This window comes from Sminthopsis crassicaudata, chromosome 1 (assembly GCF_048593235.1).
Source record: "Sminthopsis crassicaudata isolate SCR6 chromosome 1, ASM4859323v1, whole genome shotgun sequence".
Taxonomy (NCBI): domain Eukaryota; kingdom Metazoa; phylum Chordata; class Mammalia; order Dasyuromorphia; family Dasyuridae; genus Sminthopsis; species Sminthopsis crassicaudata.
In genome coordinates, this window is record NC_133617.1 from 188,158,285 (window position 1) to 188,177,914 (window position 19,630).

A 19,630-nucleotide genomic window follows, 5' to 3' on the forward strand; every position below is an offset into this window, starting at 1 on the left:
TCCCCTTATTATACCATCTTGTTTACTTTTCTGGGAATTCGGGCTTATTGTCCAGTTTTATTTAATTTTTAAACACCAAAAAGAAATTATATGTTATATTTTATCTCAGAAAAAAAATCTGTGAATTAATTTATTTCTTCCCAGAATGGTATGCCTTTATATTCTCATATCTTTCTAATACTGTTAAATTCATTAGAGTTGTTTGTATTTGTTATTTATAGAAATTATGAAAACAGCTTCTTGGGGAGAAAATGTGTCAACTAATTTGATGTCAATTAGTCATTGAAACTGGAGATAAAAAGTCTCATTATCTCTCTCAACTCTCATCAAATGAGTTACTAGATTCTGTGGATTTTGCCCCTTCATTGCTCTCAAATGGACTATTTTTACCCATAATCCCATAAAATAAACACTCCCCCACTATCATCCTAAAGTACTATTGCCAAGGCCTCCTTCATAGGCTTTCCTTCCTTCATCTTTCCCCTATTGTGAAATATATCCTTTATATTAATAGAAAAATAATATTTTAAAAACACAAACCTGATCATCCTCAGAGGCTCCCTATTGCCTACTTATTAAAGTTGAAATTCCTATGACTAGCATTCAAGGCCTTCCATAATCTTGCATCCCTGGCCTTTGCAGTAAGATCTTCAACCTCAGAGATCATACAGCATTTTTTTGGAAACTATTTAAATGTATGGATTCATGTAATTAATATTACATTTTATGGACATGTGCATTTTTTTCTTATCTTAAGTTTCATGGGGACAGGAATAGTGTTTTTAACTAGTTTTTACATCTCTTTTAATGACCAGTACAATGCTTTACATATACAATAGGTATTTAACAAATATTCCTTGGTTGGATGAATGAATGAATGATTTACTATTTAACCAATTAAAAGCACTCACAACCTTAAAATGCACTAGTTGTAACAATAGTTGTATCTAGGTAGTAAAATATTCTCTATTATCCTCTATTGTCTATATCTAATGAAAATACATAAGAAAAATGTATTATTTCTATAAGCACAATAGCATTATTCCTCAGTCATTCAAAAATCAAGTGGCAATATATATTTTCTAAATATCTACCAAAGTAAATATGATAGTGAGTCAATTGAACTCTACAGTTTCTGATTATTTCACATTTAGTTACTAACAAAAGTTAAGGTTGAGAAAATAATCAGGAACAGCTTTCATTAATGTTCTAGTATTTTTCCCAAAATTTTTTCTTAAAAGCTTGATATTTTGAAGATTTAAAGTAGCAAATACTACTCAAGGATAAAATAGGAAAGTTGCTTTTCTTTTTTTTTTTCATTTGGAACTTTTAATTGACTCGTCTATGAAAATAAACTAAGATACAAAGCAATAAAAATCAATACAGGATTAATAAAAAGTCAATGGATTTGTTTTCCAGCTCTATCACCAAATGTGTGAGAGTCTTTACCAAAGCAATTTTCCACTCTTTGTCACAATTTCCTCACCTGAAATATGAAGGGGCTAGACCAACTAATGTCTAAGCTCCCTTCTAGCTATCAAATTTTATTTTTCCAGTGGAAACCATATAGCAAAACTCAATAAACGGGGCAGTGGGGAAAAGATTTTTATATACACTATTATATACCTTCTTTGTCTTTTCCCTTGATTTTCTGAGAATCTGTATTTTGTGGGAAACTTTGTTTCTAACATGCAGATAACTGAGAACCTGAAACAAGAGTTAGGAGAAGGATTGATAAGGGCTGGCAGAATAAAAATTCTACAAGATGAATAAAATTTCCACAGACCAAATTATGTTGAAAATAATGTAGATGGTTGACTTAAAAAAATTGGATTTCCTTCCTTAATTCCAAATCCTTCTAGCTTTTATGCTAGGTATCATCTAGTCTACAAGACTTTAATACCTGAAAGGGTGAGGCCTCATGATATGATATGACACTTATAACACTCTGATAGATAAGGACTCCTACTTGTAAAAGAAACATCTAAGTTTGGTATAACAGAAAGATAATGAAGGTTTTGGCTGAAGAGGGAGAAAGGAAATGTAAGCATCTAGAAAGAATACTTGATTTTAATGACATCTTGAAATTACACATCTAAAAATGAATTGCAATTCACACTTTCTAAAGTTTATTATCCTAAGGAATATTACATACATTTTCCATTAAAATCCACAAAATATTCTGTGCCTTTTAAAAGACTTTTAAAAATATTCTGTCACTTAACAATCTTACTACTAAAAATCTAAAGTCAGGGCACATTAAAACGTATTCAAATATGATTAGTACCCTATTACAAAGGAAGAAGGAAGAGTCCATTTTCTTCCAAGAGAAGCTCACTCAAATTTATTATATTTTAGATGGTTTTTAAAAAACACCAGGTGGGGAAATAGATATTAATATGATTATTTTTTCCATTCTTCATTATAATTTTGGAATTTTTCATCTGTATTGCCACATTATGTGTAACAACCACAAATAACAGTGTTTAAAATTCAAGTATCACATGAAACCCTTAATTTTTCTTATAATCCGCATATTTAAGCATCTATGCCACAGCAGCATACTCCTTGTTTTGTTCATTGTTATCATTTTCCTGTGGACTAGTGATTTTAACTTCAGGCCTTGGTGGTCTTTGAGGATCTGATTCATCCTAGTGAAAAAGGTATCAAAACAAAATTATTTAATCCTTTAGGTTGCACAGATAATAAACAAGAAAATATATGCAGGGAACTTAAATCATTCACCATTCCATTTAAATAAACAAATCTTTATACAAAATTATAATTTTAAAAAATTCCCATGAGTCATATTTTCAATGGCTTTTTTATTCTTTCATTTTCATAATCAACATGCCAGGTTTTGAAAGCAATGTGTTCTCTTCTTCAACTTTCCTTTTTCTGACCACAACCTACCCAGTTCCTCTTTCTTATTTATCAGCCTCAGTTTTCCTGATTTTTTCTTCTGCCCTTTCAAATTCTCTCTTTCATTGAGATTTTTGAGCTTCGCACATTTCTAGGAAAGGGGAGGGGAAAATATACTGCAGTCCCATTCCCAAGACACCTCAGCCCTACCCCAAAACCACCCAATACTTAATTCCCTTCCATTTTTGTCCGTTAAAAATATAAGTATTTTTTGAAACCTGCTTCCTGACTCGATAAGAACAATACAAAAACAGCAGATACCTATACAAAAACCCAATAGCACTAGATGCTTCTACTTCTTGGCACGTTTATCGGTTTTTATTATGTGTAGGTGAATGTGTGTGTGTTCATGTTTATGCATATGTGTGTAAATTAAATTTAGATCAGCGATAGTAGATAGACTAGATAGGGATAGAGCTAGACATATAGAAGCTATGGGAGTAAGTGGGGTCAAGTGATTTCATCTCAGTGTGGGAGATTCTTTGTATACTTTGTAATTTATAATCTTAGGAAGGTCCTAGGGATTAAGCAATTCATTCACTGTCCCATAGCTAGTATGTGCCAAAGACAGTTCTTGAACTTTTCTTCCAGACTCCAAGATTGTGACTCTACTTACTATACAATATGTATGTGAGCGTACATATATATATATATATATATATATATATATATATATATATATATAAACACACACTCTCTTCATCTTACATATTATATTTCAGACTTCATCATAGTGCTCTTCATCTTTAGGTGCTAAAATAGGTCCTATTTTCTTCAACTAGACAGTAAGCTTAAGGGCTCTTAAGCAGGAACTGTGTCTTATACTTCTCTAAATCTCTTACATATGTGTGCATAGTGACTTGCATAGAATGATAACTCAATAAATATTATTGTCTATTCACTATATCTACTCTACTTTTTCATTTAAATGTTCTTACAAAGACAATTACAACAGACTTGATCTGGAAATGCCATTGTATCCAGAGAAGAACTCATTGTTACGAAGACTAAAGACTGAATGCAAATCAAAGCAAATTATTTTCACTTTTTTGTTTTATTTTTTTGGTTTGTATTTTTCTTTTACAACATGATTAATATGAAAATATGTTTAAAATATATAGCTATATCAGATTGCTTGCTGTCTTGGTGAGGAAGGAGGGAAGAAAGGGAGGAAAAGAGGTAAAATTGGGAACTCAAAATCTGACAAAAATGAATGTTGAAGATGTACATGAAATTAGAGAAGATAAAATACTGTTAAGTGAAAAAAATAAATGCGCTTGAGAGTCAGTGTGTATGTATATATAGAGAGAAAGCTGGATAGCATGTATTTGGATATAGATTTATATGTATAGAAAGATATATTAAAATTCAGTTCAACTTTCAACTGCACTTGGAGCCCTAGCTATTCTGTAAAAATTAGAATTATACTTATTATGAATTCTTTGGCAAAGTCAAATCTTTTTCTGGCTAAAAAAATTAATTACCTTCTAATAAATTATCACTTACAGAAATTGGAATTTTCATATATTTGGCTTGTTAAGCAGGTAATGTTGCTACTGGCTGAGCACCAATCAAATTCACCATTACAAGAGAGCAGCCAAAAATGTTTGTAAGCTCTTGAGGGAAGGGACCCTGTCTTCTTTTGTAGTTCCCACAACATACCCACAAACATATAATAAAAAAGTAGAAAACTAATACCTCCTTTGGACCATCACCATCACCATCACCTTTTGCTAATGTTATTTCTTCATTTTTCTCTTGATGATGCTCATCATTGTTAACCTCATCCAATTCCTCACCATTTTCTTCATTTGTGCCACCATTTACTCTAGGGGGATCAACATTCCCATGTTTAGGACTTGCTTCCGCTTCTTTGTCTTCAGGATCACCATTTATTTCTGACAAATTTTCTTTCTCTTCTTCCTTCTCTTCTTCTATATCCTCATTTTCTTTCCCTCCACCTTCTTCCTCATATATTATTTCTGCTGGTCTCTAAGGAATCAAAAGAAACATGGTCATTTCCTCTGAATTTTTAATGGCCCACACATATAAGTAAATATTAAGAGTGTCCTAAAATTTTTAATGTAATTTTAAGCAATGCTTATTATATTTTTCTATATAACATATAATAGGTATGCTGTATAATGTTTTGTAACATAGAAAATTGTAATGCATATATATATATATATATATATACCTATAAATATATGTCTTGCTTCTTGACACATTTACTTGTATGCATTATGTATAAAGGCAATGTGTATGTGTGTGCTCATATTCAATTGTTTGTAGACAATCTATGTGACTACGTACTATCTATATATCTATAGGTACATAGACACATATATGTATTTGTAAATATATAAACATATAAATGAAGAGCTATGTCATACTTCTCCTGATAGGCAGGGAATAGTTTCAGGAACTTTCCTGGAACTTCAAATTCTAGCAGATGTCCAAATACAAAAAACTATTTTCATGCAAATAAAAATCCAACTGTCACTCTCTGTCATGTGAATTTCAATCCCATCCCTCAGGCACTAAGCAGTTAGTATGATCTAGGCAAAATGCTAGGTGAAGCCAATACCACAAAAAATAAGAAAAGAAAATCAGTCCCTTTCTTTAAGAAGTTTGTGTGTAAGTTTCTCCTCTAGGGTTACTGCTTTATCACAATTGGGGAAGACATGTCAAAATGTTCCAGCATCTTTGCCAAGCAAACCCTAAAGACAGTATGGTCCATGAGAAAATGAAGATTTGGACATAACTGAACAAGCAAATGACAACAACATTATCAATATATATTATGTCTCTATTAGACTTAAAGGTTCATAAAATCTGAGATCATCTCTTATATAATCAGGAAAGTAGGAAACACTGTGGATAGAGCTCCAGGCCTATAATCAGGAAGACGAGTTTGCCTCAGTTTCTTTATTTGTAAAATTGGAATAATAAAAGCAACTATCTCTCAGGGTTGGTTAGGAAGATGAAATTAAAAATAATTGTAAAGCACTTAGCACTGTACATGTCATTTAGTAAGCTCTATTTATATCTATCTCCCTCAGTGCCTTTTAGCACAGTTATCAGCTATTAATAAATGATTATGAAATGGAATTCAATTGGGTTTCTATATGTTCATCCTTTTTTAGAAAAAAAAGGAGAGTCTATAAGAACTATTATTTTTCCTTTTTTCCACCAAGAAAAATATTGTATTCTTCCCATAGTTTCAACTTTTCCTAAGATCAAAAGGTCTTTTAGAAAATCACAGAACATAGTCTTGAGAATATTTCTATATTTATCTTACTTGTCAATAATTAGTAATTCTGATAATCTGAACACACTCTTGAGGATTATGTAGTCCAGATGAACAAATATGTGTCTGTATAATGACTTTTCAATAATGCCATAAGACATTAACTATTCAAATAATAGAAAGAAGCAGTGTGTTGGGCTTACAACTTAAAAGGCTAGAAAAAGACCAAATTATAAACCCCCAACCAAAAATTAAACTCGAAATACAAAAATTAAAAGGAGAAATCAATAAAATTGAAAGTAAAAAAACTATTGAATTAATAAATAAAACCAAGAGTTGGTTTTATGAAAAAGCCAATAAAATAGATAAACCTTTGGTAAATTTGATCAAAAAAAAGAAAGAGGAAAATCAAATTGATAGTCTTACAAATGAAAAGGGGGATCTTTCCACCAATGAAGAGGAAATTAGAGAAATAATAAGGAGTTACTTTGCCCAACTTTATGCCAATAAATTAGAAAGAAGCAGTGTGGTATAGTAGAAAGTGCATTGGCTTCAGAGTCAGAGGGCCTGGATTCAAATATTACCTCTGATAATGAACAAGTCACTTCATCTTTCTAGGTCTTATTGCCTCATTTATGAAATAAAAAGGTTGGATTGGATGATGCCCAGTCTCCCCTTTCTGGATTTAGATCCATGATCCCACTGAAGCAGAAGACTTGGAGAAGGGTAGAACTCATGTATGAAGCACTCAAGCTCTGCTTATTCTCCACCACCATGAAGATGATTTGCTTAGGCTTCGGTTCCTTCGTTACTGTCTCAATTCAGCAACTATCTCTATCATCTCTCCCATTCAATTTCATACTTCTCTTTTTCCTTTTGTTTCTTTCTGTCTGATACCTCTGCTCCTCAAGTCTATGTTCTCCCAGGTAATCAACTAGACTTGCTCTAATGTACATGCTACTCAGAAACCCCTCTCCAGTTCCTAGATTACACAAATACATTCTATCATGAACTTTATGGAGACAATAAATAACTACTATTGTTTGTGTATTGTATGTGTTCAAGTGCGTAATGAAATAATACAAAAATTTAAACAGAACCAATACAGTAGCATACTATACTAGCTCTTTGAAAGTTCCCTCTTTTTGTTGTTTTGCTTGCATTTTTATTTCTTTCTCATTTTTTCCTTTTTGATATGATTTTTCTTGTGCAGCAAGATTATTGAATAAATGTTATATTTTTAACATATATTTTAACAAGTTTAATATATTTTGGATTAGTTGCCATCTAGGGGAGGAGGTGGAGAAAGGAGGGGAAAGTTGGGACACAAGGTTTTGTAAGTGTCAATGTTGAAAAATTATCCATGCATTGACAATAAAAAGCTTTAATAACAAAAAAAAAAAGAAAAGAAAAGAAAAAGTAAAAAAGAAGTAAAAGTAATATTGTAAAAATATGCCCTCTCCAAAAAATAATTCCCTTTTGTCTTAAAAATTAATTTACAATGAACTTTAAAAAAAAATCACTTCAGCTGAAATTTCACTAAATATCCAACAAACAAGCAAAATAACAAAAGATGAATAGTAAATGCTAGAAATGTTGATGCACTAATGCATTGCTGGTAGAGTTGTGAACTGACACAACCATTCTGGAAAACAAATCCCCATACCATTTTACCCAGAGAATATGTTCCTAGTCCCAAAAAGAAAGAACTCATATACACCAAAACATTGAAGCAACAGTTTTTTGTGATAGCAAAGAACCGAAAACCAAGTAGATATCCATTTAGTTAATGGCTAAAAGATCATGGTATATGAATATTATCAGACTATTATGTGCTCTAAGAAAAGATGGAAATCATAAATACAGAAAAGCCTGGGAAAACTTATTTGAGCTGTTACAAAATGAAGTAGGCAGAAAATCGTATAACACAGTAATTACAATCATGTAAATGAAAGAAAAAGGAGAGAGAGAGAGAAAGAGAGAGAGAGAGAAAGAGAGAGAGAGAAAGAGAGAGAGAGAAAGAGAGAGAGAGAGAAAGAGAGAGAGAGAGAAAGAGAGAGAGAGAGAAAGAGAGAGAGAGAGAGAGAGAGAGAGAGAGAGAGAGAGAGAGAGAGAGAGAGAGAGAGAGAGAGAGAGAGAATGTGTCCAGTTTCAGAGCAGGTTAAAAAAAAAAAAACCTGGAAATCCTAAAAATTCAGGGAGTCAGGGTTTTTTAGGTTACATGTGAAGTCAGTGATGGCATTTGATTTCAGTTGTTCTTAACTGTAATGACTAAAACACATTACTTATTACCATATAGAAAATGCAAATATCCATTTACCTATCTTTTTGCCTATCTACTTATCTCTATGAAGCCATAACCTCTTCATTAAACATCTCAAACTGAAAGTCTTATAAGCATCTACAAATGAATATGTCCAAAATTAAGCTCATCTTTTCCCAAAAAACCAAGTTGGCATTATCTTCATTGCCTCCCTTTCTTTTTCCTTCCCTCTCCCTTCTACCCCACTTCTCTCTTTTCTTTCCCCTCTCTCCCCCTCCTTATTCAATGTTGCCAAAGCAACATCCCTCCAATAGGCCCACTACTCTCTTCTGATCCTGCCACCATGCCAGTATAGGCCCAGTACAATTCAACTAGGTGACTTAGTATATAGAGCTCTGGGCCTGAATTCAGGATGACCTTACATATACAGACTAACTAGCTGTGAGACTCTGGGCAAGTCATTTAACCCTGTTTGAGTTTTTTAAAAATGAGCTGGAGAAGGTAGTGACAAACCACTCTATATCTTACAAAGAAATATCCTAAGAAGGGGTCACTAAAAATAGGCCACAACTGAACAACACAGTGCCTGGCACACAGGAAATGTTTAATAAGAGCTTATTGATAGGCTAGGAACTTTGCATCATTTTTTTCGCCTTGTTCTGATTAAAAATAAATTGTTCAAAAATATAAGCCAAAAATATCAGACATTGAATTTCATATAGCAATTCAAATTGTAGTGAAATAATATCCAGGTCACTACTTTTATTTGAGAAAGTCACTAGCCTCTAAGGGCCCTCAGTATCTTCAATCATAAAATAATGAGGTTATAGCAGATGACCTCTACAAAATCTAATTCATATGTGAGATATATTGAGGGAGAGACAGAGACAGAAACAGGACAAGGAGACAGAGAGAGAAAATGGCAGAGAGATAGAAAAGAGACAGAAACACAAAGAAAGAGACAGACACATACACACACAGAGAGACAGAAAGACAGAGACAAAGACAGGGGGTTAGGGAGGGAGGGAAGGAGAGAGACAGAGACACAGAGAGACAAAGAGAAATAAAGAAAGAGACAGATATTGAAAGAGATAGAGACACAGAAACAGAGAGCTAGACAAAGAGAGGCAGAGACAAAGAGATAGAAACAGAGACAAAGAGAGAGAAAGGGAGAGAGAGAGAGACAGTTATCTGATTTATTCATCTCTATTTTCAGATACTAAATGAAATGCTGTCAAGTTTGTTCAAAATACTTAAGAAACTGATGAAAATTGAAAATGTGAATGAATGATAAAAAAGCATCTGATAAATGCTTACTATGTGCTAAGTAGTGTGCTAAGCCTTAATGCTACAAATAGAAAAAAGCAAGACAGTACCTAGCATAAATAGAAAAAGGAGAGAGAGAGAGAGAGAGAGAGAGAGAGAGAGAGAGAGAGACAGAGACAGAGACAGAGACAGAGACAGAGAGACAGAGAGAGAGAGAGACAGAGACAGAGACAGAGAGAGAGAGAGAGAGAGAGAGAGAGAGAGAGAGAGAGAGAGAGAGAGAGAGAGAGAAACAGAGACAGAGACAGAGAGACAGAGAGAGAGAGAGAGAGAGAGAGAGAGAGAGAGAGAGACCAATTTCAGAACAGGTAAAAAAAAAAAAAAACCCTGGAAATCCTAAAAATTCAGGGAGTCAGGGTTTTTAGGTTACATATGTAAATCAGACAACAATATCAGGACTGCAGAGCCTAAATGTGGGGCAGATGATAAGACCTGGTAGTCTTCTGTCTCACTGAAAGGAATAAGGTCTTGTGCTCCCACAAGCTATTTAAGAACTCAGGCAGCTCAGGTGAAGGAGGAGGGCCAGGGGAGAGAGAGCTCCCAGAGGCAGTGAATCATCCATCTGAGGATGCCCAGACTTGGAAAAGGTGGAGAAAGAGGCTAAAGGAGAGAGTTGCCAGCGATACCTCTTCAAACCACCCAACTCTCCCAGACTATGACCATCAATCAGGCAGCTATTTCCAAATGCCAGGCTGTTTGGAATAATAGAAACAAAATATCGGCACAATTAGACTACATATGTTTTTTCATCTAACTGTTACTATGTAAACACAACTATCATCATCATACTAATACGCTACAGTCACCATTATTCTCAGGACATAGTAAAACTGGGTGATCTCTTTAGACCCTAGTTATTGGAAGGATGTAGTAGAAAGAAACTCAGTACCATCAGAAGAGAAGGAGATAGCCAAAGGAGGACAAATGAACAAAATGAAATCTTACCATGCTCACAGCTAGGTAGTACAGTGGAGAGGATGCTGGAGCTGGATTCAGGAAGTCCTGAGTTCAAATTTAACCTCAGACACTCACTAGTTATGTGACTTGGGCATGTTATTTAAACTCATTTTAACTCAACTTCCTCAACTGTAAAATAGGAATAATATTAGCTGCTACCTCCAAATACTTCTTGTAAAAATCAGAAGAGATAATACTTGTAATGCATTTAACACAATGCTTATTTAAATGCTTATTCCTTTCCCTTTCCCAATAAGAAATGTTGTAAGAAACAATGTTAGAGAAATTTAGGAAGACTTCTTGCAAACTGGCACAGAGTGAAATGAGCAGAACAAGAAAAGCAATTTATGCTACTAACAATAATGCAAAAACTAACAACTTTAAAAGAGTTCACAGCACAATGATAAGCAAAAAGATATGATTTCAAGGAGCCAAGGATAAAGAATGTTATCAAGTTAATATGCATAATGAAAGAAAATCATTACTTTTCAATTGAGATAGATAATATTTTTTAAAGAAATTCTGTGGTTAAGCAACCCTAAAACTTACTTCAGTGCTCATTAGGAATATATACATACATACATACATACATACATATATATATATGTGTATATATATATATAATTTTAAAGTCTCAATTATTGTTAATAAAATAAAATAGACTCAAGGCTCTTATACATACATAAAATCAGTCCATCATTCCACCTCAAGTCCTTTCTTCTGAACTCCAAGTAAAACCATGTTAACAACTCTCCTTCCACATGTGATAATCAGACTTTATTTTAAAGTCTTAAAAATAAAACAGCCTCAAGGCTTTTATAAATCCATAAAATCAGCCCATCATTTCACCACCTCATGTCCTTTCCTCCAGTCTCTAAGTGAAATTAAGTTAAGTCTCTCCCCATCTCACATGTGATAATCAGATTTATTATTTTAAAATTCTCAAATATATTTTTAAAAATAAAAAGACTCAAGACTTTTGTAAATCTATAAATCAGCCTATCATCCCATCTAAAGTCCTTTTTCAAATATCCAAGTAAAATTAGGTCAAGACTCTCTCCACCTTTCCATATATGATAGTCAGACTTAAGTTTACTATTTCATGAATGCTTGAGTTCTTTCAGGACAACCATAAGGTTCATTTCAACCTTATTCCACTTGTACAAAACTGATGGTAGAAGATATACACAGTGTAACTTGATCAAGGCTAATACCATTCCCAAGAAATGATATTGAATACAGTACATCACTTTGACAAGGCTTACAACTTTAGTTTCCCCAGAAGTGCAAGGTTTGAGATGATCAACCACTCGGTTCCCTCCAGGCTGCTAAATATTTTGCATCCAAATTCTTTAAAGAATTCTCTTATATATTTTCATTCAACTATGGATATGTTTGTGGTAGGGAAGCAGTTGACCACAATCAAAAGAAACCCAAGAATAAGTAGGTGGCTCCAAGGATAACTAGGGCAGCTTCACACTCCTGAACATCTATGCTAAATACAAAATTTTACAATTTTCCTCTTAAAGAATCATTTCCTCTTATGCCACTTTCCATTGAAATCCTATTGAGAAGAAAATGTTCTGCATGCCAAAAACTAGACCACAATAAAACAGGAAATATCTGAAAGTTTATTTTACTGAGTATTGACAGTACAATTGTCTAACTAGAACCCAGAAATGCATAAACATGTGTTAAGCAACTAATGTGTGTCAGTGCTAAGCACTGAAGAAAGAAAAAGAGAAAATGTACTATTATCACATCAATAAGCATGAAATTCTATATATTACTATCTATATCAAAATAGAAGAAAAATCTATTTTCCTTTCTTAACAGCTGAGCTTGTCTTGAATTTTTAAAATGATAATAAAAATCATACGGGCACATTGACATAGGAGAGAAAGATACCAAGAAATAAAGCATTTTAAATTATAAAAGAAAATACTTCACCTTATTACAAATATATTCTTGTCTTTCATTTTACATCTTGTCGGTAGCAAACTATAAAATATGGCTAACTTTGGGGCAGCTAGGTGGTGCAGTGGATAGAGCACCAGCCTTGAATTCAGGAGGACCTGAATTCAAATCTGGTCTCAGACACTTAACACTTCCTAGCTGTATGACCCTGGGCAAGTCACTTAACCCCAGCCTCCAAAAAAAAAAAAATGGCTAACTAATAGAAAAAAATATATTTTTTTAAAAACCAGTTATGGTCAATTCATTCCCTAAATTCATACTTCTATATCCTCATCTGGCTAAAAATCGTTAAAATTATTAACAAGCTAATTTAGTTTATCCTTTTGCCAGATGATTTCTATGAAATTTTCCCAGGACAGCTATTTGATTAGTCCTCAGTGAAGCCACATCTCATTAACTCTAGTTCCCAAAATTCAAGGATATGTTAAAAGTCTGATCTGATCAATTTGAATGAAGCAGTAAGATTAGGTAAAAGGCTTATAATCTTTTAAAATTTCTCAGGTCTTGCACAAAATATATTGGTACAACAGTCTCAACTCAAGGCAAAAACATTGCTATGACATATTTGTAATGAATAAATGAAAAGCAATATGCTTTTTGGTGTAATCTCCTTTGAAGGAGGCATTCAATTATTAAAGATGTTTCCAGTGTGCACATCAATCAATCCATCCCCAGAAGGGACACTACTTTTTTTTTTTTTTCCCACACATATCTAGAAAAATCTATACTTGCCTGATCATTTATAAAGAAGTCAAAGGACAGTCTTTTTGCTATGGGGCATGTGACCACAGTAGAAGAACAAACCTTTGTATGGTCAAAGTGAAAGACAGAAGCCAAAGGAGAAATTATAGGTAAGAAAATTATTGAAAACAACCCAATTTTCTTCTTTTCACTCAAATTCCTTTGGTGTGTCTCACACACACTATGATTTATTAAGGAGAATGGGACTTCGGCTATAGCCACTGAACCGAATCCAATTATTTCACTTGTAGAAGAAAGAATTTCTACAGTGAAAAAAATGTTATCAGTTTCATTGCTCTATTATCATTTCATCAACTTCAAATAGCAATCTTATCACTTCTTTGATCCTTCTCTTTCTTTCAATATAAATGTTAAGCCCTTTTTGCTTGCTTTAGCATTCATTATCAGCCCCAAGGTCCTTAATTTCAAATACAATCCAATATTTTTTCCACTATGATAAGATGAAGTAGGAGTGTCACACAAGATTTCTTCTTAAGGTCATATACCATGCATTTTTATAGAAAATCTGTCAATATGTCAAAGATGTGTGATGACATCAATGTAGAAACTCCTTCCACTAATAAAGGTCACAAGGCATCCAAAGCTGAGAGATTAAGTGACTTGTCTAAAATAGCTAATAAGTGTCCAAGGAAAAATTCAAATTCATATTCCAAGCCCATGTCTAGACTATGTACTATTCTACACTGCTCTCATGATCTATACCAGAATAATAAGTATATGCAGATCTGTACTGATAGTACATATATGTTGTGTATATTTGCATGTACAATTTCATTCAAATTGTTCATTCAACAAACATTTCTCAAATATCTCTTGTATGTAAGATGCTCTGCTAAATTCTGGGAATATAAAGATGAAAAACAATGGAGCTTCTTCCCTCAAAAAGCTTATACTATATGAGATATGAATAAATAAGGAAGTTATAATGTAATAGTAGTGAAAATAAGATCAAGAAAATAAAAAATATGGGGCTGTAGACAATTTTGGCTAAGGGATCATAAAGGATTTAGATTTGAAAGGAATTCTTATTGGTAAGTCATCCAATCCAATGGTCTCATTTTTCAGATAGAGAAACTGGGTCCCAGGAAGCATACATGACTCATCCCAGTTCATACAATGCTCATCTAAATTGGATCTAGACAAGAAGAAAGCAAAAGATTAGACTGTCAAGTGGCAATAGAAGCAAACAGTAGACCTGTTTGGACTTCCAAAATAAGGAGAGGGAATGTTAACATTTTTAAATTGCCACTAATTAGTTTGGAGATAGTATCATGCAAGAGAAAGAACATTAGTTCTAAAGTCAGAGGAGCTGAATTACAATTCCATCTATGACTCTTTTCTAACTGTGATCAAATTAAACTGCAGTTTAACTTTCCTAGGTCTGAGTTTATCTGTAAAATAAGAGGAGTGAAATGGAGTAGTTCTGGAATCCTCTCCAAGTCTACATCTATGATCCTATAATTCTATAAATATGGCATGTATAAAGGGTTGTGGTATGAAATTAAGCTATAAAAGTATGTCAGAGCCCTATCAAGGGCTTGCAATGCCCAATTAAGTAATTTATTTTATTCTATGAACAGTTAGGAGCTATAGGAATTTGTGACTAGGAGTAATATTATTTTCCCTGGATAGCTGTTTAAGGACAAAATAGAGAGGAGAGTTGCTAAAACCAAGAGATTAATTAGGAGACTCTTCAAATAGCCCAGGTGAGAGTTGATGAAGGACTGATATTAGACCAGGGATTGTGAGAGAGATCACAGTGAAAGAATATAAGATTTTGCAATTGATTGTTTATGCAGGCAAGAAAAATGAAAAATTACTCTAAGGTTTCAAGCCTGCATAGCTGTAACAGAGGCAGGGATAGAAGGAAAGTAAATTATTTTAGTGGCAAAGCAGAGACTTTTTGTCCAATCTGATGCAATGGATGGACAAAACATTGAACTGAGAATGCTGAATTTATGGGACCTGGGTTTGAAATTGGGTTCTACTTCTTGCAAATTATATGATGTTATAGAAACCTCTTCACCTCAGTGTCCTCATCTATAAAATGCTGACCTCTGAGATCCCTTCCATCTCTAACTATATGATATCCACATTTTACAGATAGACATCTGACATATAGCCAATTAAATGACCTCCTGGAGTCATAGAGTGACCAAGTTAAAATTAGAATTCGAGCTCTAGAGATACCAATCTTCCTACTTGTCTGAACATTTCAAGGATTCATGATTTCATCAGCGTGGCTACTCCCTAATCATGATACTGATCACAATTTTTTGAGTAACTAAAGCAAAAAAAAAAAAAAAAAAAAAAATCATCTGGTGGACTGCCCTTTGGCAATGAGCATCAATGCAGCATCATTAAACTGATACTGCCATACAGGGGCCACAACAGCTTGTCAGAAGGAGATCAAAAAGGCCTTTTTGCTGGCACTGAGGCTGGACTCTGTTGCTTTACCCACACCCAGATATGAGTAGGAGTGCTGGCTCACAATACAGATCCCTAGAAGGATCTGAAAATAGCTGCACAAAACCCCTGAATTTTGGAACATTATACCTTCTATTCTAGAACTATTTCTAGAACTTTTAAGAAAGAGTTAAAAGCCAAGTAATAGGCTGGGGAAATCAGAAAAAGTTTCTAATCACAGAAAGCTACTATTGTGACAAGGAAGATCAAAATACACACTTAGAAAGTCAAAACTACTTCACCCAAAGCCTCTAAGACAAAAAAAAAAAAAAAATTGGTCTTCAGGTACTGAAAACCTCAAAAGAAATTTTGAAGAGAAAAAATTGGGAAGAGAAATGAGAATGATGAAAGGGAGAATACAAAAGGCTAATAAGATTTCTTTAAAAAGCAAAATTGGCCAAATGGAAAAGGAAATACAAAAGCTCACAAAGGAAAATAATTCCTTAAAAATTAAAATTGAACAAATGAAAGTTAATGACTTTATAAGAAATCAGGATACAATAAGCAAACCCAAAATAATGCAATGTGAAATATCTCATTGGAAAAACAACTAATCTGGAAAAGAGATCCAAAAGAAATAATTTTTAAACTATTAGCCTACCTGAAATACATAATCAAAAAATAACCTAGACATTGTCTTTCAAGAAATTATCAAGGAAAACTAATATTGTAGAATCAGATGATAAAATAGAAATTGCAAGTATCCACCTATCACCTCCTGAAAGAGATCCCATAATGAAAACTTCAGGAATATTTTCACTAAATTCTGGAACTCCCAGAACAAAGAGGAAATATTTCAAGCATCCAGAAGGAAAACAATTCAAGTACAGTGTACCTACAGTCAGGACAAAACAAAATTTAACAGCTTCTATATTAAAATATCAGAGCCAGGATTATAATCACTACCCAGCAAAAATGACCATAATCCTTCAGGGGGAAAGGTTGATCCAATTCAATGCAGTAGAAGACTTTCAAGCATTCATGATGAAAAGACAAGAGTTGAATAGAAATTTTGATTTTCAAATACAGAACTCAGGAAAAGCACAAAGCATTTCAGGAAAGGGAAATCATAAGGGACTTAACAGGGTTAACCTGTTCACATTCCTACATGGAAAGATGATACTTGTAATTCATAAGAACTTTCTTATTATTATGGCAGTTAGGAGGTGTATAGACAGAGGGAAAAGGGGTGGGTTGAATATGAATGGAAATTATCTTTAAAAATAAAACAAAATAAAGTGGTGAGAAAGGAATATACTGGAAGAAAGAGAAAGGGAAAAGTAGAATGGTATGAATTATTTTCCATAAAAAAAGGCAAGAAAAAGTCTTTATAATAAGGGAAGAGGGGGAATGGAGAAGAGTGAATGAACCTCTCATCAAAATTGGCTCAAAAAGGAAATAACAAACACATTTATTATGGGTGTAGGAATCTAGCTTATTCTGCAAGAAAATAGGAAGGGAAGGGAATAAGAGATGGGACAAGGTAAATAGATGAGAGAGCATATTGGAGGATGGGCTGGTCAGAAGCAAAACATTTTAGAAGAGGAAAAAGGTAAAAATAAAGAGAGAATGGAATAAACAGTGGTAATATTAAAAGAATTTTGCAGCAAGATTTCTGATGAATGCCTCAATTCTCAAATGTATATCTTTTGATGGAACAATCCCAAAAGAGGCTTTAAAAAAAGTAAAAGAATCTATATGCATAAAAATAAAGCAACTTTTTTCTTGGTTAAAAAAAATTAGAAATTGAAGGGATGCTCATAAATTAGGGAAAGGCTAACACTAAATAAATTGTGGTATGTGATTATGAAAGAATATTGTTGTTCTATAAGAAATGATGAGCAGTTTATAGCCAAAAAATTCTGGCAAGTCCTCTATGTGTTCAAGCAAAGTGAAATGTACTATGCACATAATAATAGCAATGCTATAAGATGATCAACTGTGAATAACTTTGCTATTCTCACCAATATAGTGATCTAAGACTACTTTGAAGGACTTATGATGAAACTTCTGTCCACAGCCAAAAAGAAACTAATTGTGTCTAAAAACAGTGGGAAGCATACTTTTTTATACTGGTTTTTTTTTTTTTCTTGAGAGTTTTTTGTGGTAGTGTGAGATCTATATTTCTTTTGCAACATGACTTTTATGAAAATGTTTTGCACAACTTCACATGAGTCTTCTCAAAGGGGTAGGGAGTCTTGGAAGGAAAGAGGAGAATCTAGAACTCAAAATTTTATATATACATATATATATATATATATATATATATATATATATATATATATAGTTTGTTTAACATGTAATTGGAGAAAATAAAAACATTTAAAACTTAAAAAAAAAAAAAAAATGCAACCACTGAGTCACAGGTCCTTTTTACACTAATTTTTTTTTTTTTTTTTTTTTTTTTTGTAGAACTAAAGAATTAAAATGCTCCCTTGTAGAATTAAACTACTACATTAGACCAGGAATGAGCATATGAATAGCTTACATTTGTAGACTGCTTCATAGTTACCATGTGTGTATGAATAAATGAATAAATGTATACACACACATACACACACACACACACACACACACACACACACACACACACACACACACACTATGCTATTTCCTCCTGTGAAAACCTTCTGCAGTAGCTTAGGATAATTATTATCATTCCCCCCATACAAATGAGGAAACTAAAGTTCAAAGAAGTTATCTTACTTTCCAAAGTCAGAGAATGAGTAAATTGTAGAGAAAATGAATTCAAGTTTAATGTTCTTTCCAAAACACTTTTCAGCCCAGTGAAGTCTATGTAAAGTCTAAAAAAAAAAAAAACTCATCCATATAGCAAAAAGGACTATCCCAGTCATCCCCTTTGACTCATAATTCTATGAAATGGTATGACTTTATTTCTAATTCAATATCTCTCTAAACTCATATATAGCCTAATTTCTCCAAAAAAGAAAGAATTTTCAGTTAAAAAAAAAAAAGAAAGAAAGAAAGAAAAGAAAAATTTTCAGAATGCAAAATTCCTAATGCAAAAAACATCTAATAAAAGTGATCTTAAAATAAAATAATGCTACATTTTTATCTAAAAAGGAGGGGAAAGAAGTTAATCATTTAATGAAAGCTGGGAGAGGAAGGAAAGGGCTTCCTAGTGGCAAAATAGTTATTGGCTACAAAGACAGTCTGACAAGATTTATCTTAATTACATCACCATGGCACAGTTCATTAAGAGCCGCATTATCAGAGAAGGACTTATCACTGCAAGGTCTATAAATCAGTAAAATTTTTATGTGTATATACTTTAAGGCATTTTTCTTCCTTGATACTGAAGATATTAATATCACATTTCAATCTAAGCTAATTTATGTATAAGTCATTATGGTATAACAAAAGATAACTTAATATTTAACTAGGTAAAGGAGAGAATTATTATTATCATGATGATGATCATGATGATGCTTCACTAGAATCTAACAAAGTTGTATTCACCATCCTTTATCCCTGTTGTCTATGGGTCTAATGATATTCATTGTACAGGAACAGCAATGATAATATAAAATAGATGACTATATTTTCAGTTTCATATGATCTGAGATTTAAAGATGGAAGGGATATGAGAGGTAATTTAGTCCAATCTGGTCACCTTCAGATAAGAAAATATCTACAATGTACCACTTTTATTAAATCAAGATTTTCAAAATTATTTAAATAACAAG

General features: G+C 33.0%; 1 protein-coding gene across 6 annotated transcripts in view; it reads right to left on the reverse strand.

The window, feature by feature from the left end:
* Nucleotides 1-1,301: 1,301 nt before the first annotated feature.
* DCDC2 (doublecortin domain containing 2) overlaps nt 1,302-19,630 on the reverse strand; it is a 200,764-nt gene continuing 182,435 nt past the window's right edge. For 4 of the 6 annotated variants that reach the window (XM_074272680.1, XM_074272673.1, XM_074272697.1 and 1 more), the window contains 2 exons: nt 4,621-4,914; nt 2,811-3,013 (listed from right to left, as the gene is read on the reverse strand). In XM_074272680.1, the coding sequence (XP_074128781.1) occupies nt 2,846-3,013; nt 4,621-4,914 (462 nt within the window). In that variant the 3' untranslated portion in view covers nt 2,811-2,845. Of the gene's footprint in view, nt 2,652-2,810; nt 3,014-4,620; nt 4,915-19,630 lie in introns of those variants that run through there. The other 2 variants (XM_074272693.1, XM_074272688.1) reach the window with 1 other exon arrangement.